Source organism: Dunckerocampus dactyliophorus, chromosome 17 (assembly GCF_027744805.1).
Source record: "Dunckerocampus dactyliophorus isolate RoL2022-P2 chromosome 17, RoL_Ddac_1.1, whole genome shotgun sequence".
Classification (NCBI taxonomy): domain Eukaryota; kingdom Metazoa; phylum Chordata; class Actinopteri; order Syngnathiformes; family Syngnathidae; genus Dunckerocampus; species Dunckerocampus dactyliophorus.
The window spans coordinates 1,014,693-1,041,388 of NC_072835.1; the positions used below are offsets into that span (position 1 = coordinate 1,014,693).

Below are 26,696 nucleotides of genomic sequence, written 5' to 3' on the forward strand. Positions count from 1 at the left end.
TAAGTACGAGTAAGCTTTATTGAACGCTGCACTCATTCATGTACAGGTCACCTTGTCTGCAAAAACTATTTTTCATCAACATTCTGCAGCTTTTTCTCCAAATTGAAGCATCATCTCAAGAGGGGCCACACGTCAGCACAACTACACGTGGATGCTGCATAGAAATACTGCGATGCAACACTTTCTTTACAAAGTCTACAAAAAATGAACATCTGCATGTTTGAGTGTGCTGCCACACAAAACCCAGGACATTTACTGTCAGCTTACAGATGTGCAAGATGCACTTGTAGTTTTATTACATGGAATGAGCAGAGGATGAGATATGGGTCATGCACTGCACCTGAGAAGTACATCAAAAAAACACAAAAATAAAACATGCACAATTCCCAGCTCATGTCTGGTACAAGCGTCAAGTGTTTTCATGTGTGGAAGGGAGCGGCTGCTGCTGCTTGATGTTTGCTTGCAGCACACAAAAAGCAGTTGGCGGGGTCCTTTTGATGCATTGTGTGTGGAGCAGGAGAGTAATGCTGAAACGAGATGATGTAAGGTGTGCAAACACTAAAGTGGGCTTGGATGCGCTGAAACACGTGACAACTCTCCAGCTGCCACGTTTACTGGCTTCTAAAGGAGCAGTGAAAGGGGTCAAACTGTGGCATCAAGTTCAAATCGTTCCACTCTGAATGTCAGAGGACAAAAAAAACATCACCCGTCGGAGGCGAGAGGTGATAATGAGTCTCCAAATTGGGGGGGGAACAACAGAAAGCCAACAACAACCCTGAACTGGCTCATCCGTACAGCAGTCCGTCTACACGCCTCACAATATCACGGATCAGGGAGGGGTGCGAGGGTGAAGCGATCCCATCCCGGGGGGGGGGGGGGGGGGGGGGGGGGGGGGGGGGCTGGAGAGAGAGAGAGAGAATGTGATCTGGAGGTTCATTTGGAGGCCTGTGAAAGACGGCGTCCCCCTCCCCATCCCCGCTATGTGTTGGGTGTGTGACTGAGACTCTGGGGGTGCAGCTGCTGCCTCTTCTGCTGCTCCACCACGGCCAGCTGCTGGAATTGGTCCGACGTGGACAGCTTGTGCATCAACGGAGACACGCAGTTGGCTGGGATGATCAGTCCTGTGGAGGTGAGAGCACCTGATGTCAGTGCTGATTGGCTAGGTACAGTATCTGACAACACGTATCGTCTTTGTCTTTTCCTTAGAATGTAAACTTGGACATGCTTTAGAGCAGGGGTGTCCAAACCTTTTCCACTGAGGGTCACGTACTAAAAATGTTATGACCTTCTACCTCTGCCACTGAGGGTAGGAATGGGTCCTCTGTGCTGATGACGCTTCAAGAGAGACGACGGCTTCCTAGCCTTTCCCCCCTTCTCCTCCCCATTTATGGCAACCCGTGTAGACACACACACCCACCCACCTGTGACCACACCCCTCTACACCCGTGCAGACTAAACACAGCTCTTCTTGCCAAACTTATAACCTCTCTCCTGCAGTAAAATTTTAAAAAGCTACAACCGGTCCAATATGCTAAAGGTGTATTTTTTTTTGCATTTTTGTATTTGTATTACATAATGCATGCATTATTTGGTCTTCTTTACCCCCATTTTCACTGTTGTTTTTTTGGTTATTGTATTTTAAAATGTATTCCAGGCCACACTTTGGACACCCCTGCTCTATAGTATATCCAAGTTAAGAAAACAGCAACAATGGAACAATCATTTTACAAGAATAAATTCTAATCGGCGTAATATTATGAGGAAAAATAAGAATGTAAATATTGTAGCATAAAGTTTAAGGATTAAAGAAAAAAAGGTTTAATATGAGAAACAAAGCTGCAAATATATTTGAAAATTAAAAAGTTACATTATGATGGAAATGAAGTCCAAATATTATGGGAATAAAATCATATGACAAAAACTTACAAGAAGAAAGTTGACATAGGTGGAATATATCTACAGTATCTAAAAAAACAGAATGGAAAAAAAACATTTTATGCTAATAGCCAAAATAAAATGTCTAGAATGATCATGTTGCACATGTGGATCTTAATGGTGTTAGACAAAAAGCACTTTGAAAAAGTCATTTATTGAAAACAACAATTCAACTGAAACAGGCTGTTTATCAGCTGATCAAAAGTTTAGGACCATCTTTCAAAAAAGAACAAAAAAGTCTCCAAAGCAGAACAACAAATGTTGTCAGTAGGACTCAGTAATGAGGAGCTCCACCGTTCTTGTTCATCACTTCCAAGATGGCTTTGGGCATGCTTGATGCCAGTGTTTCCAGGAGGCTAGTGGGAACATTGCTCCAAGTGGTGAAGATGGCTTCACCAAGGCCATCAACTGTCTGGAACTGATGGCCATTTTTAGAAACTTCCCTTGCCATCCATCCCAAATGTTCTCTATGGGATTTAAATGCAGGATGGTCCAAAAGAGTGATGTTATTCTCCCTGAAGAAGTCCTTGGTCAAGCCAGCATTGTGACCTGCAGCGTTGTCCTGTTGAAGAACCCAGCTGGTACCACACACACGAGTGCCCTCAGTCATGAGGGACGCCCACAGCGACATCTGCATCTGTTTGACGACCCCGCACCACCTGAAGCTCCGATGTTCCACTCAATGAAAACCCCCCTCCACTGTGCCGGGTAGAAAACATCTCAGGTGGGATCTCCTCAAAGTCTAAACGGGCAGTTTTGTGCCGTTTTTTAAAGCCTTTTCCCTCAGATGGCGTCTGATGGTTATTGCTGCAGTCGGCACCAGTAAGGACCTTAATGAGGGTGGAAGACCGCCCTGTGTCTTGATGGACAGCCAATGGGATCCTCTGGCTCAGTGCAGGTGTGATGTTTTGACCACTTGACTTTTTTGTTCCATAATGCTCAGGATCTTTCCAAAAACGTAGAATGACTGATTTCCTGCTCCCAACCTCAGCAGCCATGGCACGCTGCGAGAGGCCTTGCTTATGCAGCTCCACAATAACACCACATTGAAAAAGACAAAGCTTCTTAGCTTTAGCATCAGGAGGGCATGACAGTGGGAATGATGACACTACATCAACATTTGGAGCACATTTGGGCTTTTATAGCCTGTGGTCCTAAACTTTTGATCAGCTGATAAACAACCTATTTCAGTTTTTTTTTGTTTGTTTAAATTACAAGCTCCAAATGTTTTTTGTCTCACCCCGCCTTCTTGTTTTTGCATATTGTAGCTCTACTTACAACCTCATTAAGATCCAAATGTGCAACATGATCATCCTAGACATTTTTACACTGGTCTTAGGATTTGGATCAGGAGAAGAAAAAACATTTTTTTTCAAGTTGTAATATTTATGAGAAACAAAGAAAGTTATAATTTTAGGAAAATTAGGTTGTGGAAAAAGTGATAATATGGGCATAAAGTCCAAATATTAGAAAAAGAACATTTACAAAGATTATTGAAGTTATTTGGAAAATCACACCTATTTTTCATGAAAAACTTCTCAGCATATGAGAAGTGTCGTTTTGACCATGTGGCCACCACAGCTGGAGGAAGAAGTTTGATGTGATTTGTGAGGTGGTGTCACTCACCAACTATCCTCTGACCGTCTTCAGTCCTGAGGCGGACGATCTGCACCTTGACGTTGGTTCCGCTGACGGGGGTGAGCACCTCCTCCAGCTCGTTCCACACGCTGAGCACCGAGCCACACAGGACGTAGTACGTCCGACAGCGGAGACCGATCTCGCACTGGAGCCCCACCGCCGCCTTTTTGCAGTTTCCCCTCCTATGGGTGGGACGTAGAAAGCCCCAATTATGCAGACTTCTATGTAAAACTGCTCTGAGGAGATGCTGAGTCCACTCACCAGAAGGCATGGGAGCAGATTTCAGCTGACGAGGTGTACTGCTCATTCCAGTGCTGCTTGGCGTCTTCTGACAAGACCTAAACAGGAAGAAGTAGCCAATCTAATCAGCACGCGCACGCACACACACGCACACACACACACCCCTCCCCAACCTTTTTAAACTTCTTCTTGAGGTCGTTGTAGGTCTCCAGCTTGAGTTGCCTGCCCGTGTTGGGCCGGTAGACCAGGAACAGCCTCTTCTTGGCATTCACCTCCTTGACCAAGATGGCTGTCTTCTTGTTGTTCCTCGTCTGAAAATGACAGTGACAAAAAAGGATGACCACGTGGCAACACTTTGGTTGGTGTCGTAAACAAGAAAAATGTATCCCACTGGGCATCTTAAGGGCTTTCTCAGGTGCTCCAGTACCAATTAAGAATAGTTTGCCCATGTTCCCCAGTGCTGCTGCACGTGCACACCTCTACATACATACATACCACAACCTCTTTCAGTCTTCTGAATGCCTTAGATTTGGATTTGACTTCACTTAGGACATTTTGATGGCTGGAAATGCTTCATTTATGCAAGAATTTGCTTTAAAAAAAAAAAAAAAAAGCATATTTTTGACTAATAATTTGCCATATTAACCATGAAACAGCAGAATTTATTGCTAAATACATTTTTGAAAAAGCGTGATAGCGTGATGCTGCAACATTGGAATTGAAGTGGTGAGGGATGAATGTACACCAGCAGGGATGACAGGTGAGCAGGTGACTTCTGCCACTTTATTCTCTTATCCTGCTGCGTGCTGTCAATCATTGTGGCAACGAGTGCCGTATCAGACTACACATCTTTTTCCTGTCCAGCCTCATGCTGACTCGGTGGTCTATGCCTCACGGCAGTGACGGTCATCCCTATGCACATTTGCTGAGAATGCGCCCCCTTGTGCAAACCCGTGTGCCCTACGCGCAGTCAGCGTGTGTTCTGCATGTAGGGAGGAGTGGTCCTGGCTCGGACTGACAACTAGTACCAGACTACTTAACTGCCCATACCTGCACGTAGAAGCCGTCATCTGGCCCGTTCTGATCGGCCCAGGCATGCGTTGCTTCCTCCCAGGACATCCCTCGCTCCACACTTACCTGAGATACAAAGATGCTACGTCAGCAAATATTTAAAAAAAGGAAAAAAAAGCCCAACCAGATTCAGAAGAAAATACCGTGAAGAGTTCAACATGTCCAGATGCGGTGTAACCCGGTGTCAGGAACTTTTTGCAGTCCATCTTCTTCACCTTCTCATCACCAGAACCCAGGTCTGAATAAACAAAACGTGGGAATACAGTGGGGTTGTGGGGACCAAAAAAAAAAAAAGTCTGCTGGCGAAGTGAGTGAAGGCTGGTACCGAGAATGCCCATGTCGTATCTTCCATTCCTCTTGGCTTCCTGGATGACGGCCGCCAGCGTGTCTGAGAAGTACTGGAACAGAGCGTTCTGCTGGTGGACCTCCATGCCCAGGATGCGGTTGAGAAACTTCCCAATGTTGTTGTAGTCTGCCGTGGTGACAAAACCATTTGGATGAAATGCATTTCAAATCAAGAACATTGTTTTCCAGTTGGGAAGGTCACCTTTGTCCAGTGACAGCGTGTTGTATCTGTCCTCCACATTGATGAGGCCCACACCTATCAAGCCCTTCTGAACGTCTACACAACAAACATCAGCATGACAACCTTTCACACACTCAATCATTCCGCTGTCCTTTTACCTTTGAAGAAATCTCCTTTAAAGTCGGAGGGAGGTGAAACCAGCGGCGTATCCAGCCTCACTATTGACTTCATCACGATTTCCAGAGCGTTCCTGCCGTACTGCGACCAGACGGAGGCACATTTAGTCGCACAAACATGACACGACAAACATGACTTGTGCTTACTTTGTTGTCAAAGTTGAACCTGCTGAGATCTCGCGTCTCTGTTGCTCTTCTGTCTCCGTGAGTGAGCGCTCCCTGCAAGTGGCACACAACATCAGTCCAACCTCCACTCATCATTATTCAAAGGGTCTCTGACATCACTCATCCACTTTGCTCAGATACGTTACATCCATCCATCTTCTTCCACGTATCCCGAGGAGTTCCCAGGCCAGTTGGGAGACTTAGTCTCTCTAATGTGTCCTGGGCCTCCTACCGGTGGGATGTGCCCTGAACACCTCCTCAGGGAGGCATCTTGACCAGATGCCCGAGCCACCTCATCTGGCTCCTCTCCATCTGGTGGAGCAGTGCTTCTAACCTTATCTCTAAGGGAGAGCCCAGCCACCCTATGGAGAAAACTCATTTCGGCAGCTTGCACACGCCATCTTGTCCTTTCGGTCAACTCCCAAAGCTCATGACCATAGCTGAGGGTAGGAACGTAGAGTCACCGCTAAATTGACAGCTTTGCCTTTGGGCTCAGCTCCCTCTTTACCAGAATGGACCAAAGCAGAGTCCACATCACTACAGAGGCCGCACCAATAATATGTTCTATATTGTTTGTAATTATGTTCTACATTGTTCTGTTTTTGAACGCCAACAGTAAACTTGCAAAATAGAGGGGCTCGGTTCAGTATATTTTTCATCGAAACAGTAGTCATTGCAAGATGCTTTGTTGCTGCTGGATGTTCACAGTATCCCGGTGATACTGCAAGTTTGTTTTCTTTTCCAAACCAGGAAGGTTTAAGACAACAATGGACGAAGCAAGTGCAGAGGAGGAGAGACAGACGGACGCCCACCTCGAGTTCTGTTCTTTGCAGTGATCATTTCACTGATGACTGCTATAAAAAGGAACACCTTTACAAGAAGCATTTGGCTTGAAAGTGCGCAATAAACGCATTTTGAAAAAGGATGCTATTCCACCGGTACACAAAACAAGAATGACCGACCACTGTGTCAGAGTTGCCACAGAGCAGAGCAAGTCACAATGTATTGTAAACACAGTTCCATGATAGCGACAAAGCATTATACATGTTATATAAACATCTTTTCACAGCCATACACAATCAAAAGGGCTATAAAAAGCCCTTCACGCTCATTAAGCACATTTAAAACAATAATTGAAGGATAAGCAATTCCAGAGTCATTTCCACTTATCATTCTGTGGTTTGAAGTCGACCAATCTGCATCTCAATGTCTTGAAAGTCCATGTTCTCCAAGTTCTCTGTTTAATCTCCAAATGTTTCTCCCTTATGTTTTCCTTGAAAACTATTGACACATGGCTAAAATTTTGGCTATAATGAGTGTAAACATCTTGTCTTGGACACTGCTATGTTTCTTTACCATTACACCGATGGCATCACTTCCGGGAATGAGACTGAACTGCGAGAGCTAGTTCATGATGGCTAGCTATAAATGTCACTTTTGTCAATTTACTGTTCCCTTTGAAAAATGCAACAAGGTCGAACATTAATTACAAACAATATATGACATATTTAAGCTAAGTTGATGAATCCTGTCAGTGACCCTTTAAGAATAGTAATTCACTTACAAGACTTTCCAATCTTTTGGCAACAATGGATGCAAATCTCTGCTCTCCGGCGAGCTCCGATATGAGGAAGACGTACTCGGGAGCCGTGACCTGATTGGACCTGTGGGTTCTACCTGTGTTGTCACGTGACAGGAGACAAAGGCGTTAGCGTCCATCCACTGCAACAAGCACATAAGGAGGTCTGGGTTGGGTTGACGTGGGCTGACCAAACTGCTGAATGGCTCGGTCTGCGCTCCACGGCAGCTCCAGCGTCATGTGAACCCTGCGGCGCTGGTTCTTCACCCTGCGGTCGGCCTGCAGAGAGATGCCCGAGCTGGCGGCTTCGGAGATGATGGCGATGTGCTGGGTGGGGGCAAACACAGCAGGTCAGATGGAAATTGCACCAACTGCTGTCACAGCACATGAAGCTGAAGGCTAGTTTACCTTCTCCCCGTCCATGAACCTTTGCTTCTCCGTCAGGTTGAGGATCTCCACGGGGACATCCAGCTCAGAGCGAGACTCGTAGGTGATGCTTCCGTCGTCGTTGCTGACCACACGACCTTTACGGCCAGTCATCTGGAAGGTGGGCAGATGAGCATAATGAGAATTCGGTGCAGAAGCTACAGATGACAAAATGTCCTTTATATGCTCCAAGATTGTTGCTAACTTTAGGTTGCTACAAATCCCCACGATCGACAGGGTTCTACCTCTGCCACATTCTCAGGTCCCCCCAGCTCATCAATGAGCTCATCCAGAGTGTTGGGTGGAAGCTCCTCGGCGAGCTCCTCCAACTTTTCCAGAAGTTCCCTCTTCATCTTCTGTGCGTGCTCCACTGCGTCCTGGCTGGTCAGGCAGACGTTTTCAGTCTCTGGCTTGACTGTGAGGTGGGTGAGCACAATTAAGACATCCTTAAAACCAGGGGTTCTCAAATGGTCTCAACCTGGGACCCACCTTTTAATTAAGTCAACAAGAATGTTTTGACATTTACAGGATTACTGTTGCAACAACATATCAGTAGGGTCCAACTAACACGTTCTGATGTTCCCCATTAGTGGGCGAACAATCCAACGCTTGCTCAGTTCTGCTTCACACTGGTCATCTTTTTAAACATTAATCCATGTCCAAAGTGGATATTACAGCAATTTATTCAGGAAATGAGGTGGAACATGATAAATGCACGCATAAAAATATTGTTGTTGTGAATGTCACCTTCTTTGCGTGTGTTCATGGCTGTGTTTGTTTGTGTCACCTGTAAGCGTTCTAGACCTCAATCGCATTTCTAGCCTATCTTGCATCTCATTTGTCTGTTTAACATACTTTAATTACCTCGATCTGTTCTACCAATCTTAGAATCACACTATGGGGTTTCATTCCGGAGCTAACTGTCAGTGTCACATACTGACAGTGTGTGTTATGAGATATGACAACATTCCATCAGTGAATGTTACTATTGTGTTATTGTCAATGTGCCACTCTCATGGCTGCACGTGTTTGAATCCGGTTCCCAGAACATAGCCTGGCAGTGACGTCACAGCCAAGACGTTGATTCAGAAAACTCGCTGGGGGGGGGGGTGTCTTAAAATCCCCACTTCATTTCACTCCTATCTCTTAGCGGTTTGTTTATCTATGACAGCAGTATAACAAATACATTTTTTTTAAGTGAGTGCTTTCATTTTGTTGGTTGTTTGGTGTTACAAGCACTTTACTTAAGATAATATGCAATCCGTGTAAAGCCACTGCAAGACATTGGTGGTATATTATATTCCATATTTTCATGTAATTTCTGACTAGCTTCTCAACTGGGACCTACCAGTTGAGAAGCACTGCTTTAAACCCCTCAAATACATTAAAAAAAAGAAAGCTTGTATTTACCTGTAGACGGTGTGCTGGGAGGCAGTGATACAGGTGCGGTGAAAGCAGGTCGGGTGGAGCCTAGTCCGGATGCTAACAAGGCACTTTGAATGGAATCCGGGTCGATGCTCTTCCTTCTCTTTTTCTTCTTCTTCTTCTCTTTGCCCTTCTTGGGCTCCTTCCTGACAAGCCAGGGGTCTGAAGAAGAGGCAGTCAAGGTCATGTTGGTGCAAGCACACTTCCAACTAGCCTTCCTCGCAATCCTCACCGTCCTCATCGTCGTCGTCAGACTCATCTCTGAAAGGGTTGAAGTCGTCGTCCTCGTCCGCTGAGCTGACCGACTTAAAGCTGTCGTCGCTGTCGCCATCTCTGCCAGAGTCTTTATCAGACTCCTCCGACAGGCTCTCGTCTGAGCTGGTGCCCGACAGGCCGCCATGTTTGCAAGGCTTCTTCTTCTGCTGCTGCTTTAACTCGGGGCCTGGAAGCGACAATAATTGATAAAAACACATGAGTACACCACCGCTATCATTTCACTGGAGCCAGGGTCTCATTCCACTACCTTTTCTTTTCTTGCCCTTCTGTTGGGACTGAGCTGCAGTGTCACTGGGAGACGGCGTCTTCTTTGCTGAGAGGTCGATGCCCAGCAGGCTGTAAAGCTTCTGTCTGTCAGGGGCTGGGAAGTGCTTCTCCACCAGGGACTGCAGCACACCCCTGTAACACAAGTCATTGCAGTCAATGCATATGTTCTATTTTTTTTTTAATTTTATTTTATTTTTTAAAGTGCCTGATGGAGTCCCTACTTTGCAGTTGACACAAAGTCATTGAGCTCTCCGCCTCCTTCCTCCAAGGCCTCCAGTGTTCTTGCTTCTCCAGTGGACTGCAGGCCAATCACCACGCACTGAGGGAGAACAACACGTCAGTGTTCCTAATAAAGCTCAGAATCATTTGAAGTGGAATGCATCTCACCTTTCCATTTTGCACCTCCTCTCTGGCCAACTGGACCACCCTGCGGACCTTGGAGGCAATGCACAGGTACTTGAAGAACCTCTGGTGGGCCGACCAGAACTGGCCCCACATGGACTTCTTCATACGCTGCTCAGCGTCCATCAGGCTGGCCGCCTGCTGGAACTTCTCACGCGCACTCACCCACTGAACAGAAGATGCATTTTTTAGTGTAATCGATGTTTCCGCGAGGAGAGGCATGAATAGGGGTGGGCATTGTTTGAATTTGAACGATTCCTAACCTGGGTGCAGAATATCAAACAACTTGTAAAAGGATGTAACGGGATGTAGTGCAAAGCACTCTTATTGTGAAGGCTGGAAGTGTGCAGTGTGGGTTGAGAGGGTGCCTTGACTTTTGCTAAGAGAGATGCGTTATCGTGAGATATGCGTGCACATGAATAAACTTGGATCTTGCAGCCATGGTTCCTGTCCTTTATTTACACTGACCTTCCATAAAAGCTAGCATCCTGAAACCCTGGCATACATCGGCATGAGACAGACGTCATTTATTATTTGACTTCCCTGATTCTCTCTGCTGAGAGGAAGACTGATTTAGCGTGTCAAAGACGGGGCACACTGATATGGTGTTGCAAATGTTGCACTGAGGCAACTGCTCTTTTATTTTTTTTATGAAGTTAAGCCAAACTTTGCAGCTGCTTCCTTGGTGCTCACTGGCATCTTCCGGTCGGTGGACCAGGCATCAAAACTAGTGATCAAAGTGAAAAAATTTGAACGATCCCAGGAGAACTGGAATGTTAGTCCCAGTTCTCGTCGATGCACGAACATGCAGTAATATACCAAGTGGATGGTGTACTACTCACCAGCCTGACGGAATTGTTGTACATGTTGATGTAGTGCTGAGTCAAGGGCACCTCGTCGATCTTGAACGTTACGCCTGTAAAGCTGAGCTGCCGGGCGATGTACATTCCCCTCAGCTTCATGTCCATGGCCACAATCTCCATGGCGCCCACTCCCCTGGAAGTAAACGTTTTTTTGTTGTTTTTTTTTTAGCCGGGAGCATGTGCATTTTGGCCAGCGAGTGTTTCAACTACATTCTCACCTGCGCTCCACCGCTTGAATGAAGTTGCCAAACTCCCTGAAGGGCGTTTTGTGTCCCCAGATGCCCAAACGGTTCATGTAGGCCATGTTTCTTGGCTCAGAGGCACCTGGTTAGACAATGTGCAATCATTTCAGCAGGTTCAGGAGCCACATGCACAATCCTACTCACCTGTCGCACTGGCGTACACAACGCGAGCCTTGGGGAGTTTGTTCTGCAGCTCCAACACCGCCAGCCCGGTTTTTGTGGGTTTAGACGATCCAATGGGACACACGTTCTTAGCTTTGTGACATTCATCATAGACAATCTGAGGATATTGTGGTTAAGGAAGGATTTCACACAGAATAAACCGTGTTTATTGACTAATCTTTAAACCATCTTTATGAAGGGATACGACACCATCAAAGTCCTCCCCACACCAGTGGAGCAGCTGCTCAAATCTGGTCTTGTACTTCCCTCCCGACTGGCTCTCTCCAATCAAGGAGGAGTAGGTGGCAAAAATGACACCTTTCTTCACGCTGCCGTTGTGTTTGGAGGAGATTTTGCCATACTTGAACTGAAAATAAGACATGGATTTACATGAATCTTTACAACACATTGAAGCGGCAGGCTTTCCCCATCGTAGAATACCTTGTTCAGTGAGTGGACCTGAATGTTCTTGGCTCCTATGTCCCTTAAATCACGCTCTGCATCATACTTCAAGTCATTGGAAACACTGAACCTGCACAAAGGGTAGTTTGAAAATAGTGTTGAGACTGAGAGCTTTCCAATTTGTAAAACATCAGCCTCACCAAAGTGATCTCTTCCTGCCTAAGAGGTAATTCTCATAGATGATCCCTGCGATGGTTCGGCCTTTCCCCACGCCGGCGCCGTCTCCAATCAAGTAGGCCGCTCGGTCGCCGCTTGGCAGGAACGTTTCGTGTTGCTGCAAATGTTGACTTTTATAAACTCCCGCGCACTAAAGGACTCTATTTTACCCAACATCCACAGTCCTTTATGTGAAACATGAACACACGTCTCTCCAAACAGCTAAAAAGAGGCAGTTAAAAATGCATGTAAAGGGACACACCTATTCCGCCTTGAAAGCCTTCCCAAAAAAACCTCCAACAATGCTCCATTTCCATGGAACTGCATATTAACCAAGCTACAGCGACATTATGCCCAGAACTACGTTAATGCCGCAGTGACACCTCACCAGCTAGCTTCACCACTCACTCACAATGCCTCAAGCCACGAGCCAAACTGCTGTGTTGTTTTGGATGCTAGGTGTAGCTTTCCTTTCGATGTTGCTATGTGAAATCAAAGTTCCCAAAATACTCAGAGTATGACATGTTACCATGAACGTAGCTGTTACTACACGCTCACAGCATGGATGGAAAACCACTAAACCTTGTTGGAGGTGTTTTCATAGTTGTGTTCCATTACGTGCATTCATTAGCTGCCTCTTTTTATCTGTTTTATATTTTTAGAACACAGAGAAAAGAGAAAGACGTGTGTGTTCATGTCTCACAAGGACTGGGAATGATGGGCAAAATGTAAAATGCTCACCTGGGCGGCGTAAGTGATGGCTTCCAGCTGCAGCGCAGACAGGCACCCGCGGTCGATGACCTCCTCCGGGATGGTCAGTCGGTACCACACTTCTGGCGGGCTGACGCTGGACAGGGAACTGGTCTCCACCACCGGGTCGGGATGCCGCAAGCCCACTTTTACTGTGACACAAGGGCTGCTCAGTGGAATCCTCTGCTGGGCCAGGGCGGTACCGCAAGTGGGCGTACTTACACTTCATTGGCATGTACTCTGCGTACGTCTCCGCGTGACCCAACTCCTCTTCTTCCTCTTCCTCGGGCTCATCCTCCTCTTTCATCCCAGGAGCTTTCTGCACGCAACAGCAGCAAACCTCATGAAAATATCCAGCTGCTTTTCTTCTCAAGACATGTCTTTCCCAGTGAACACACTCACCAGGGAATGTGGGAACGCGTGCATCTTGATGTCGTCGTTATTCCAGGCTCGGACGCCATCTTTGATTAAGTTGTCCTTCTTGATGCCGTTGTTCATCTCACCTGAAGCACAAACAGGTCGGATGAGTCACTCAAAACAAACCGTTGTAAAAATCACTTGAATCTTTTTCTTAGAAGGTAACAAAGACGAGCAAATAGATAACCGCCTTACTTGTGCTTCGTCCTTGGCAGAGGTAATAAGGGTGTTACTGTCATTTCTAATTCCATTTTCCGTCCTTAAACGGTACCCTAGTCTGCAAAAGTGACTTTTGAATGATGTTCTAACAGTCGTACGTGCTGCTGGAGCCTGTTCATGAGCACCAAACATTAGAAAACGCTGGCACCTGCCTCGGTCTGTGAGAGAACAGCCACTCAAACCATCGCTTTTGAAGTTGCAGCTTATCATGACGGAAAAACCATCTTCCTCATGGACATGAGACCGCCCCCATGTATATGCTGACCACTTAAAAAGGTGGACGCTGCTTTTTTTTTTTTTTTTTTTTTAAATGATCAGGCTTTGCTACACATGTTAAAACTATCCTTCAGTCAACTACAGACTTGGGAGATCATTTTGTTTTTCAAAAAACCTTAGGGGTCTCATGAGACTGAGGTGAGAAGAAGAACAAGATGAGATTTTAGATGAGACTGTATGACTGACATAAGGGCTCACTCCGTTCATGCTGTTGTTCTATGGAACAAACGTGCCAAGGTGCTGAAGGCAATGCACAGAGTGAATCCTTTCTGGAGGTGAGAGACAAGGGAAACACACGCATGCACATGGCGATATACTGATTATCCACTTCCTTTTCATTTATTGTCTGATTATAACATTACCGTTCCAGGCCTCATGCCCAGTGACAGTTTTTCCTGCCAAGTTTTAATATCACGAGATCTTGCGACAACCCTAGCTAACCAAGCATGGCGTTGCTGTTAAAATGTGAGTGTAATGTTAGCACTTTAGCATCACATAGCTGTGCTGTGCGTATGCTGGCTCCTTTATGCTACTACCTACTTGTATGTGATATATGGCATCTATTACGTTGGCCAAGTGCACAGTTACAGTGTGTATTCAAACGTGGATCTAGTACACAACAGCCTTCTTGGGCGTGGACAAAAACAGATCATTGGCATGAACACTACAGACACACAAAACACCTTAATGAAGGCACTTTTAAAAATGGTCTAATGCTAGATTTTTACACTACTAACACGCTAGAAAGTGCTAAAAACTTACTGGGCCCAGTGGCAGTTGCTACCAGGGGGGCAATGTCAGGTGGCGGCTTCAGCTTCATGAGCTCCACCAGACTGTTGCCCTTAAGGCCCGACCCCTTGACACTGGCCGCCCTGAGGAGGTCTTTCAACTGGATCTGGGACATAGGAGCGCACGTGTAAAAGGGACGCTCACGGGCGCGTGACGTCATCACACGTCTGGACTTTCTCACCTGATCGTGGTTTGAAGGCACGGCTGTGGGTGCTGAGGGGGGGTTGCCTGTGCAGGATGGTGTGGACGAGACGCGCCGGGCCGCATTGGCGACGTGCACCACCTTGGTGACGGTTATGGTGTGTTTGACGGGGTTGGCGGCCGACGGCTTGGTCACGGTGGCTCCCAGCGACGGCAGCTGATTGAGCTGGTTTAAGACAAAGGTGGTGGTCGATGGCTGAGGTTTGTGCTGCTGTTAAATGAAAGAGTTGCTGTTAATAGAAAAGAAAAAGGCCTATTTTAATGACGTCACATGGACTCTCACCCTGATAGTCACGATGGGGGCTGGAGACGGAGATTGAGTTTGAGCAAGTTCCCCGGACTCGGCCCCCAAGCCAACATCCAGGGCATTGATTGAGATAGACTGAAAGACAAGCATCAGGTACACCTTTCAACCACAAGCTAGCCAATGAACACGCACACGTGTGGCAATCACAAGGGAGCAACAGGAAGTCCCTGTGTGCACATTTTAATGCTGCTTTTGTGGGGCCCTGACATTTCCATGTTAATGGAATCGCAGAATTGGCCAATAAAAACAGAATTTACTGTTAAAGGGAAAGTTGGGATTTTTTCCACATGAAGTTGTATGACATCCCCTTCAGCACCCCCCCCCCCAGTTGTGGTCAGATTTTGGTGATGAAGAACATAGTTGCTGGGGTCATTTGGACTTTCAAAACAATATGCGTTCAAAAGAGTAATACATTTGCATCACAAAAATGCCTTCTCAAAAGACAAAAATCAGACTTCACAAATCACTCTGCGTTATTCTCCCGCCGTATCGCTGCGCCCTGCCTCTCCATTCTTGTGTATGTGATGATGCTTCTGCTGTGGAACACGGCGCTCCGTCGCGGAAGAAGAGTGGCATTGCTGCGAGCGTCTCCATCACATACACAAGAATGGAGAGGCAACAGTGCGCAGAGATACGGCGGGAGAAAACTAGAACGCCGAGCCATTTGTGAGGTCTGATTTGTTTGAGGAGGCATTTCTGTGATGCAAATGTATTACTCCTATGAACATAATATTGTTCAGAAGAAGAGAAGCCAAACTCAAACGTCCCAGCAAATAAGCAGAACTATGTTCCTCGTCATGGATCTCTGACCAGTACTGGACTCAGAGCACCAATTTAGGGGGGTTAGTCACTGCCGCTGTACTACATTGCTGATGGGCATGTCATACAAGTTCATTTTAAAAAATCCCAACTATCCCTTCTCGCGGAAGTTGACATATTTCCCCAGCAGAACGCTGAATTGTGGCGGAATCTAATCACGAACCTCTACCCATTCCAAAATCAACATGTCAAAATGGTGACCTGAAACACTAGCAAACACCCATGCAGCCTCTTCGAGCTGGGCCTGGCTCCGACCACCAGGCACTCATCTGTGAGCCCCTCCCCTGGGCCTGCCTCCAGGTTTAGTCCCCAGTATCCCACATTCGGGGTGAGGTGGGATCCCTCCTCTTTGTTTGTACATAGGGTTTACCTACCCCCGTCTACGTTCCCACCCTCACCTATGGTCATGAGCTTTGGGTCGTGACCAAAAGAGCGAGATGGTGTATAAGATATGCTGAAATGAGTTTCCTCCGTAGGGTGGCTGGACTCACCCTAAAAGATAGGGTGAGGATCTCGCTCATCCGGGAAGGGCTCAGAGTAGAGCCGCTGCTCCTTCACATGGAGAGGAGCCAGTTGAGGTGGCTGGGGCATCTAGTCCAGACGCCTCCCTGGTGAGGTGTTCTGGGCATGCCCAGCAGAGAGAAGGGCCCGGGGCGGACCTAGGACACGCTGGAGGGATTACGTCTCACAGGAAACTGGAAGAGGATGCCAGGGACTGGGAAGTCTGGACTTCCCAACTCAAGACCGCTGCCCCCGCAACCCGGACAAGCGGAAGAAAATGGATGGATTTCACAGAGACCTACGTGCTACAGCGCTTGTATTGCCCCGGTACATATAAAAGCATTAAAGCAGGACCACAGTCTTACTTGCTGAGCAGTGGAGGGCTGTGCGACATCCTGAGAATCGACGTCAAACAGTCCAATGTCGGTCGGGCAAATGCCGCTCTCGCTAAGAGCAGCCAGGAGTAAATCCTGTCCAGGATCCATCTGCAGGACAAACACATGCAAGCCATTTGCACACACTGCTGACATAAATATCATCCTGTCAATAAGAGAGGAAATAATACTCAGTCAAAACATTCAATGGTAATTACGATGCAGTGTCACATTACATTCCAACAAAAAAATTTACTCAAGTATTATTTTGTTATATTACAAACGACAAAATGTCACTTAAGTTGTTAAACCAATTAAAATGATATAAAGGCGGGTCTTTCATTTGCATGACATTTAATTACATCTTTAAACAATGCAACTTAGTTCCTGAAATATTTCAACCTGTAACTTTGATTCCTGCAACTTTCCTTCCCCATTACCTCATAACGCCACTTTTTCCCTTAAAAAAATGGTACTTTATTCCAGAAAACAATGCAAAAGACACTCATCTGCACTCTGTGTGTATGCTAGCGGCCCTACCTCCGCCCACTGAGACAAAGAGACTTAATGACTGACAAAAGGGCCCACTCCGTTCATGCCATTGTTCTATGGAGCAAACACTCCAAGGTGCTGAAAGCAATGCACAGAGTGAACCCCTCTTGCTGCCTGACACATGGCAATAAACTGATTATCCACTTCCTTTTCATTTATTGTGCGATTAATGAATTCATTTATCACCCCAGACCTAAAGCCTACCAGTTTGTTTGTCAACAACAAATCTCGTGAGATCTTGTGACACCATCCTAAATGCAGCCCAGGGGCCATTTGCAGCCCGCAGCTTGTTTTATCATAGGCCCGCGGCACATTGTAGAAATAAAATTAAACAAAAAAAGGCAAAAACGGGGGATGAAAAAATAGCAAAATGCCATAGAAGCTGAAATGTTGATACTGATAACAAAACAAAGCTTTGTCTTTAAATATACATTGTTTTTTTTTTAAACATTTTTACAAAATTAAAAAAAAAATACATGGACATCCTTGGATTTTCACTTGAGAAATGAAAATGTATTGCTTTTGATATGGTGTACTTGCATTATTATGCCACATATTATCATTACATTAATTTAAAACATTGTCTCAAAATAGTGTTGACGATAATATCGCTTATCGGCAATAACTTGTAGGATCATCGTCCAGCAAAATCTGTCATTGTGACAGGCCTACATCTTCACCTTTCAAAAATCAACTTTATTCACAAATCATTGTCTTGTTTGTATTGCTGTCACATTGCTTCCAACTTCTTTCTCACAATGTTACAGACTTTTCCCTTTCAGTGTAGCCCTACTTGTCCATTGTCCACCCATACTATTTACTGTACAGTACAGAAACGGAATTGAAACAGATAAGACACCAAACAAACAAACTTTACATTGTCAGTGTGCTTAATGACAGTTAATTGCAGGCATTACGACAGTGACACAGCACAGTGCTGTGTGGAATCTTTAGAACAGACCAACAAATAGTGACTAGACATTTTGTGGTACATTAAACGTTGAAATGATTATGTAGCTGTAGAGCACGTGGGATAAAAGACAGGCTAACTTGTGTGCCTTTCAAGCCTCCCAATAACACAGAAAACAGCATTTTAACCAATTTCAATGCAGCAATGGCCAAATATTGCGACAATGCTCACTATTTATGGAGAAGCTCCGCGGCTTTACCGGCAAGGGTCAACTAACACAGCATTGGAGGTCGGGTCACGCTCCAAAGTGACCCAAAACAAGGCACGTGTCTGCACCGTCCTGCTGGAATATGTTGCACTTCCGGCTCCCTCTGACAACGACGTTGCTAACGGCACATGTTTAATCATAAACTTGCATGTCCGCAAAGTCCACATAGGCAGTCTTCTGGTTGGCGGGGGGGTCCCCCACCTCGACTAGCTATGCTGGATCATGGTGACACATCTCTCCCAAGATAGCAAGCTAGCTAGTAAGCAAGCTAGTTGCAGAACCGAAAGCTAGCCCGGATTACACTTTCACATTTACACAAGACGCCGGGTGAACTAAATGAGAGGAACTCCATAACTAGATCGTGTCGTGCGACACAGTCCGTGCCAAGTTGTCCGGCTATTCGGCGTCACAAATGTCACAATTTCGCTCAAGTCATTGTGCTAGCAACAGTGGTAAACAGGGTGACTTGCCTCGCTGCTTGCAATGTCAGTCGCTTACATCAAAGCACAGTAATGTAAAATTCATCGTTACATTCAAGCAGTGTGTTCCGTATGTCAATTAAGTGTTTTCATTCATCAACCCTGATCGCTTTAGCCTTTGTTTGAAGCACACTTGCAGTTAATCAAAATGCATTGGGCTAGCTACCCACAGGCAGCTTGACATGTTAGGTAACTAATGACGTTACAGTGTTCGGCTGAAACCATCAAACCAACCAGAGTGGGTGTGCGGGTGACCGCCGCGATCGCCCGCTTCACTTCCCCAGTGAATGATCACTTCAGCGCGGCTGGGTTTGCTGATTTGGATCCCTCGTCGTCGCGGTGGTGCGACTTGTGTCATTGCTGTTGCTAGCTAACGACTGGCAGCTAGCAGCGGCAGATGGCGAACGCAGCTTCTTAAAGAGAACTACTCCACGCCTGTGTCGTCCAGACGGTTGTAAATGTTGTCTTTTAGTGGCCGTGTGGGCTTGAAAGTGGCGCGGACTCCGAGGTGGACTTACTTGGCAGCTAAGAGGATCTCAGTCTGGGCGCCGCGCAGCACTTCGCTTCGGTTGTCCTATCCGCTCCGCCGCGCTCACGCCATCTTTTTTTTTATCAACCGCTCAGCCGCATGCCAGTCACGTGACGTCTAGGCCGCGAGCTGCCGCTGTTGTCGTCGTGAAGAAGAGCAAGTCTCCGGTCGGTGACGGCGAAAGCGGCCGTTGGATGCTCCACAGGCCGCCCTTATACGACAAAACGTCAGCATAAAGGAGAAACGGGGCCCCTTTGATGCGTTTGGCGCAAACGACAAACATCGCACAAGTCAACGAGGTAGCCCCGCGTCACGTGACCCATAGCCATCCCATAAGCGGAAGTGATGTCACTGACGCTTCTTCTTCGTTGGTTCTCCTTCCGCCTCAGCTTTGTGACTGGAATAGCAGGTGATGCTCTTGTTGAAATACACACTAGAAAGATTAACATGGCGATTATTAATACTTACATTCAATACAAGCATAGAACAATAACAATATTTATGTGATATATATGAAATCACCCCTGTGACACCAAAGCCTCAAAGCAGATTTTGCCTTTGCAAATATAGTAATACTTTATTTTAAATGACTGCTGTATGTTTATCATTGTGGCTGTAGTTTGCACTGGTGTGGCCAGCCAATGCAGAGCTCTTCAACTGGTGGCCGGTGACTAGGGTTGGGTATCGAGCATAGATGGGAACCGGGACTAATATTCCCATTGTAAAATTCCGATTCCTAATTTCGATGATCGACTAGCCCGCCGACCGGAAAAAATGGCCACATAACTCCAACGCAGAAAAAAGTGTCAGGAAGCATTTTGAGTTCATCCCCTTCACCCATGGACAGTGTGCGACAGCACTCCAAAGTTTGGCTGAAATTCTGCAAGGAAAATGAACGGTCTGCGCAGTGCAACATATCATGCAAAGGAAGGCGCACCACTAACAGGATTAAACACCTCCGCATTCACGGTGTGCCTAGTGCCCCGTTTTTGACTCCTTCCAACCAGTCAGGTAAGTCAAACGATAAATTGTGTCCATCTTATACCAACATTGAAGCAGCAAACAAATGATACTTTATACTGCGCATACAGTGGCCAACTCAAATACCCAGCTAACGTAAGGCTGTGTTCTTTTCCATAGACAGGAAGTTGACCAGACCCCGCGTTTTGTGTTACTCCATTCACCGTACTTGCATTGTTGAGCTACACTTTATCTGTTCTGCATCATAAGACACTCTCCAACACATAAACAACAGGATATGTCTTATTGTCCTTTCATGAGCTTTTCAGAAATAAAAGTCGTTTGTGAACGCGTACTCCTGTGTAACGAGACTTGTCCAGTACTTGTATATTGATGTTTGTGTACTGGTTGAAAATAGCCCTGTGAGAAATTCATAGTCAAGTCATTCATCAAAAGGTCACATCATTTAAAAAAAAACAATGGAGCCATTCAGACATTTCATCCAAGAACTTTGGTTAGCGCCCTCATTTAAACCATGCAAACTTTTATGACCCTACCTCCTGAAAGTAATCGGAATGGAGAATCGTAAGGAACCTGAGTCGAAAGGAAGAATCGGAATCGCTCAAATTCAAACGATGCCCAACCCTACTGGTGACTGACTTGAGAGCGGTGAGTTCAGCTGAAATATCACATACAAAATAAAAATAACAGTGAAATTGAACATGAACATAATACATGCTTTACAACTGAATTGCTTCGTTTTGGAACGATAATGAAAAAATGTTGTAATACCGCTACCGGCCTGACGGGGTGGTATTTCCATTTACATGTAGAAAAATGGCGTACAAGTAGTAGCAGTGGATGCCGCTCGGTAGGTTGAGCTGCTCGTAGTTTGAACACGGCAGAAAGACCGCGGGCATAAGCGGGTTGTTGGTGGGGTTCTGCCGTGTGAAGAGGGACATTACTCGACTCGGAGCTGGCTTTCCTTTTGAGGGATTGTGTCCTCGAAGGGACGGGACAAGGGAGAGAGCTAAGCGTGGAGCCTCGGTAACTAGTCGGACATGAACGGGGTAAGGCTGCTTTTTATTGCTGCCTCAACTCGCAGGTAAACTGGAATAAATGTATCATCAACGACTTATGGGCGCTTATATGGGACTTTCTAGTTTAATTTGTCCCCCAGAAGTCGGGCTTTAATTCGTTCGGAAGGGATTCGAACGGCAGCATCCTCGTTGACAAGCAAGCTAACATGAGCTACTCATGCCTCTAAGCTAACTTTTTACGGTTAGCAAAAGTCAGTCTTAACTTGATTTTAAACCAAAGAACATCCTATTAACTACATTTGAGTTTCACTTTAGCGGGTTGTTCTTCCTCCTAGGTGGATGTTTGTGTGTCACGTTGGGCCTATTATTGGTTTGGCTAACAGTTTAAATGGAAATGTGAGTGGGCGTGGCCCCACCCACGAGCTCCACCCACTTATGTATTTGTTGAAAGACAACAATAACAAACATTTGGAGTTCCATTAAAGTTTGCACATGTACGGCATGGATCTGATTCGCATGTGGTTGCTGGTTGTCTCTGTCCTTCACAGGAAATCGTATGCAGTAAACACTGTGTCACCATTTCAAGCTGCGCTGTGTCGACACCCCAAGTTCAGGATGACAACACCATTAACATGGTGCCGGAGGAGGGAAGACGTTCTCCACCGTGCTCCCAGAAGAACTGCATCCAGAGGCAGGGAGGTGGTATGAACATGTGTTTATGTTTTGGCTTGTAGCGCAACACTACAGACTATTAAATGGCACAATGAGGGGCATTGGAACATGAAGCTCTGAGCTAATTGTCCGGCCTACTGATTGGGGTAGAGAAATATTAGCATGTTGGCCCACACAAGTCAAGCAGATGAAAACAAACCACTTTCAAAGTGCCACAGTTACCCACATGCTAACTTAACTGGCCTTGGAACTTGACTCCATTCATTGTCAAACATCATTATATTGTTAAAGTGACAGGGAGTTGTGTTGCAAATGCAATAGAACAGTAAATGTATTGTTTAAATACGAGGAAAGGCAGTGTAACCTGAAGCTCTGAGCTAATCGTCCAGCCAAATGAGTTGTGTAGAGAAATATGAACTTGTTAACATGTGAAAGCAGTCTAGTGTCTGGCTGATGAAGACAAACCCTCACAAGGTGCCAAAGTTATCAGCTTGCTAACCTCACCAGTCCGTGGAACTGCACTCCATTCAAAGTCTATAGACTGACTGTTAATATTTACAACATACATCAGTAATGTGGAGGTGAGTCGTGTCACAGATATGTTTTGTTGAAACACAAAAAACAACAGAGAAAGGCAGGGGAACCCGAAGCTCCGAGCTAAACCTCACATCTACTCATTCTTGTAAAGATGGCAACATATGAAAGCAGTCGGGTGCCCGGCTGATGAAGGCAAACCCTCACAAGGTGGCAAAGTTATCAGCATGCTAACCTCACCAGCCTGGGGAACCTGATCTCCATTCACATGTTGTATACAGTAGTGCAATCTTTGCAACAACAACAAAAAAAAAGCTCTTTGTGATGTTGAAACCACCTTGTTATTATTTTAACTGGTTTGATTGCCCCCCACCAGGCAGGAGAGCAAACGGCATGGAGACCAAGGTAGAAGGCCAGTGCTCCCCCTGCTGGCCAGATGAATGTACATCCGCTCTGCAGCCCCACGGCGCCATGAAAAAGCACCCCCAGCTTCCCGGCAGACCTCCTCCCGCCTCTCTGCACAGCAGCAACCCAAATGACGCCCGCTGGCGCCGCCAGGCAAGGGCAACCTCCGCCAGGATCAAGGCCAAGACAACGTAAGCACGCATTTTTCACTCCCGATGTCCGCTCAGTCGTCATACGTTTAACATTCCTCCTGCACAGCGCCCGAGGCAAGAACTCCCAGAACCGCAAAGTTACAGACTTCTTTCCAATAAGACGGAGCTCACGTAAAAGTAAAACGGAACTGAAGGTATCATTCCACGTCCTGAGTCTGACATTTGAGTTCTTTTTAAAGTCCGTCCTGTGTTTGTCTGTGTGTAGTGTGAACAGAAGCAGCTCATAGACCATCTCATCACCAACGGAATAGAGGAAGGAATGCAGGTATGGATGTTCTTCACACTCACCTGCAAAGCTTTCTACCATGTGCCCTTTCTGCTTTAAACATGGAGAATAACCACACGCTCAGCTGGAACTTCATTTGCCTACATCCAATACAAGAGTTCCATCAGAAATTCAGCTATTTTGCAAAGATCATCTTCTCCATACAAGAAACTACATCAGGAGGTTGCCCACAGCCACAGCTGTTAATGTTAATGTGATAATGACTGAGAGCACGCGCCCGGCCGCTATAGTGCCTGTAGGAGACTGTGTGCTTGATGACGTAGAGGAGTTGATTGTAGCATTTAAGTCAGGGCTCCACACTGACCTTTTTTTTTTCTTTTTTTTTTTTAAACTAGGAGCACAGTGCCCCCAACTTAATTATTGGGGCGCACACCGAAATGGACTTGCAAAGTAAATATTGACATTTCCTCGCATTTTGGCTGCATTGCTGGTAAATGACAGCTGTCTTGTCTATCCACCTTGTTTGTGTCCCTAGCGTCTGGAAGGCCCCGTCGGTGCCATCATGCACATTATGCCAGTGGATGGAAAAATTCACTCGCAATGCCTCATATTAGTCGCAAAATGCCACCGTTTGGTCGCAGTCTGGAGCCCTGATTTTAAGGTAGCGTGTAAGATCACAAAGAAGGCGAGTGGTGTTGCGAATGCTCGCATTCGGTCAATCTTAGCCATCAACATGAGTGTAAAAGTTCAAATTTAACTTCTTTTTACACTTTTATGAAAAAAATGTTGAAATGTGACTTACAACAGTTCATACAGGTATTATTATGATGGCTGCAGTTTAACCCTGCAACAGATAAATTGGCTTTCTTTGTGGATTTGCAACATTGTAACGTGTGTGCGTGTGCATGCGTGCATACGTGTGCATATGCGTGCATATGCATGTGCATGCGTGTGTGTGTGTGTGTTGAAGATGCAGCACATCGAGGGAAAAGGCAGAGCCGTGTTCGCCGCGCGCAGCTTCCGGAAAGGCGAGTACGTGGTGGAGTACCACGGCGACCTCCTGGAGATGACGGACGCCAAAAAGCGCGAGGCCGAATACGCCCAGAACCCGGAAACGGGCTGCTACATGTACTACTTCCAGTACCTCTGCAAAGCCTACTGGTAAACATCCTCCCTCCTTTGTCACTTGCTTGTTTGTTTTGGTGACATGACGGCTTGAAAACCCACCTTCGCGCCGACAGCGTGGACGCCACCAAAGAAACGGACCGACTGGGCCGGCTGATCAACCACAGCAAGAACGGCAACTGCCAGACCAAACTCCACGACATCGAGGGCGTGCCGCACCTCATCCTGGTGGCGTCACGGGACATCGACGAGGGCGAGGAGCTGCTGTACGACTACGGCGACCGCAGCAAGGCGTCAATCGATGCCCACCCGTGGCTCAAACACTGACTGCAACACACGGTAACGCCTTCCACACTGTGTTACAAATAGGAAGGGGCAGGGCCTGAGGGCCTTGTCAAACCTGCGTTGAGTTCCATCAGCGTTGACATGACAGACGACGCCATCTTTGACTTCTATCACAGGTGGAACAGACATGCTCTTTTTTTATTTCTACATAGACTTTCATTCTTTTTCTACCAACTCTAACCATTGCAACGTTCACATACTCTTAACACTTCCTCCTCTTTTTATTTCAAGAGTTCGGATTATGGTGCATTCAATTCATGATGATCCCCTTCTTTAGGTATTTGTGAAGATAGATTTTTAGGATCATGTATGCTATGAGGAAAAAATACAAGCTGTGGAGGGGGTTTCCTGTCTTCAAATCAAATCAATATAAACAATGAAAATAGAATTAATTTTTAAAAAGTCAATCACTTATTCAATTGCTCATGAATTGATTGTGAAATCTAATTATAACTTATTCACTGTATACTATAAAATTAGGTAAAATATAATAATCTGAAATAATTAACTCGAATGATTTATTTCAAGACCTATTTATCACAGACTACATGTGTCATGAATTAAATAATTGTTGGACATTTTAACAATTTAAGGTGTATATTTAACACATAGTACATTTTGGCAACAACATCCATAAAAAAACCCAACCCTCTCCATTATTATTATTTTATGTAACTGCTGTGACTTGAACGTAATTGTAATGACTTGGCAACGTGATAAAACGATGGATAAAAACGACGTGCGTACTAGACGTGCATTGAAAGTCTTCCCAGCGCTTTTAAACGCCACCAAATTGTCCCGTTTTTATGTTATTGATGTTAGTAGCAGTTGCGGGACAAAATAGCCCAAGGGCGTCCAGTGAGTATTTGAAAGGAGCGTGATTACATGATGGTTATTGGCAAGAGTAAAGCGATGACACAAGCTGTAAAGCTATGCTATGCTATGCTATACTAAGATAAGCCAAGCCAAGCCAGCCAGCTGTTAGCCAACAATACAGAAGTCGAACATGCTTTTTTATTTTTCTACATAGCAGGTATTTCTCCTTGCCACAAAGCCCACTTTTCTACCAATATTGTCCTTGAAAGTGCTTAAAAAGATATTTGAGTATATTATTGAGTTTCGTGTGGTTGCTACATGTCTTTTGTTGACTTTATTTGACATGGAACTATTGCAATAACACCAAACTGCTCCTGTAGCGTTGAATAAATCTTAATGCTGGGGTTTGACATGAAATGAAACGACAATAATAAAAAAAAAAAATGCATATAAGACCTCAGCTTGCTTCTTCTGCTCTTTTTATACGTCACAGGACATGAAATATTCTTCTTTAGCCGAATGAAATCCTATAAAAGCAGTCAGCGGGTGGCACCAATACTGTGAAAAAGTCCTTCACATAAGTTACACGTCAATTAGCTTAGCTTAAACGCAAAGCTTCAGTCCATAAAATAGCGTTAAAAACAAAATCCTTCCAAACTTGGTTAGCATTTCTAGCATATAGTGTTTCATTCCCTCAAACGCCTGCTACTCTCTGCAGTTGAGCAAAAGTGTTGAAAAGCAAGGTGCCTTTTTGCTAACATGTAAGAAGTCTGTGTGCAAAGGTCAAACCCAATAATGCCTCCAATGACGCACGCCTGACGTGCTCCGGCTAGACATGGGGCAAGGCCTCCTGCGCTTGCTCCGTGTACGCGTCGTCTTTGGCCGTCCACAGGCCGCCCCCGCCACGCTTGTCACGCGAAAACAGGTTAAACCTGAGGACACAGACACAAACAAGACAT

General features: G+C 45.8%; 3 protein-coding genes across 12 annotated transcripts in view; 1 reads left to right on the plus strand and 2 right to left on the minus strand.

The window, feature by feature from the left end:
* Positions 1-19,752, minus strand: sbno1 (strawberry notch homolog 1 (Drosophila)). Of its 4 annotated transcripts, none has more exons than XM_054756635.1 (33): positions 19,392-19,752; positions 16,656-16,775; positions 14,947-15,045; positions 14,644-14,871; positions 14,436-14,568; positions 13,164-13,264; positions 12,984-13,080; positions 12,753-12,913; positions 11,996-12,129; positions 11,835-11,925; positions 11,599-11,760; positions 11,376-11,511; positions 11,208-11,313; positions 10,969-11,122; positions 10,112-10,294; positions 9,946-10,043; positions 9,705-9,856; positions 9,414-9,623; positions 9,167-9,343; positions 8,002-8,171; positions 7,739-7,870; positions 7,522-7,657; positions 7,316-7,428; positions 5,734-5,805; positions 5,569-5,668; positions 5,432-5,506; positions 5,210-5,356; positions 5,028-5,122; positions 4,864-4,950; positions 3,987-4,124; positions 3,835-3,911; positions 3,562-3,755; positions 1-1,121 (listed from the first exon to the last, which is right to left on the minus strand). In XM_054756635.1, the coding sequence occupies exons 2-33, from the start codon at positions 16,773-16,775 to the stop codon at positions 979-981; spliced, it is 4,221 nt and encodes a 1,406-aa protein (XP_054612610.1). In that variant the 5' UTR covers positions 19,392-19,752; the 3' UTR covers positions 1-978. The 4 variants fall into 4 exon arrangements, with proteins under 4 accessions (XP_054612610.1, XP_054612607.1, XP_054612609.1 ...); XM_054756632.1 differs by having other exon boundaries at positions 14,644-14,874; XM_054756634.1 differs by having other exon boundaries at positions 14,644-14,874; positions 19,108-19,752.
* On the plus strand, positions 19,160-26,272 carry kmt5aa (lysine methyltransferase 5Aa). Of its 5 annotated transcripts, none has more exons than XM_054756645.1 (7): positions 19,160-19,811; positions 21,951-22,104; positions 22,985-23,204; positions 23,272-23,359; positions 23,431-23,490; positions 24,422-24,612; positions 24,693-26,269. In XM_054756645.1, exons 2-7 carry the CDS (start codon positions 22,035-22,037, stop codon positions 24,901-24,903), a joined length of 840 nt encoding a protein of 279 aa, XP_054612620.1. In that variant the 5' UTR covers positions 19,160-19,811; positions 21,951-22,034; the 3' UTR covers positions 24,904-26,269. The 5 variants fall into 5 exon arrangements, with proteins under 5 accessions (XP_054612620.1, XP_054612619.1, XP_054612617.1 ...); XM_054756644.1 differs by lacking the exon at positions 19,160-19,811 and adding an exon at positions 19,836-20,413; XM_054756642.1 differs by lacking the exon at positions 19,160-19,811 and adding an exon at positions 21,108-21,432 and having other exon boundaries at positions 24,428-24,612; positions 24,693-26,272.
* rilpl1 (Rab interacting lysosomal protein-like 1) overlaps positions 20,176-26,696 on the minus strand; it is a 14,700-nt gene continuing 8,179 nt past the window's right edge. Inside the window, exon 6 of one of the 3 annotated variants that reach the window (XM_054756639.1) lies at positions 20,176-26,669. In XM_054756639.1, coding sequence (XP_054612614.1) covers positions 26,567-26,669 — 103 coding nt within the window. In that variant the 3' untranslated portion in view covers positions 20,176-26,566. The remainder of the gene's footprint in view (positions 26,670-26,696) is intronic. The other 2 variants (XR_008566475.1, XM_054756636.1) reach the window with 2 other exon arrangements.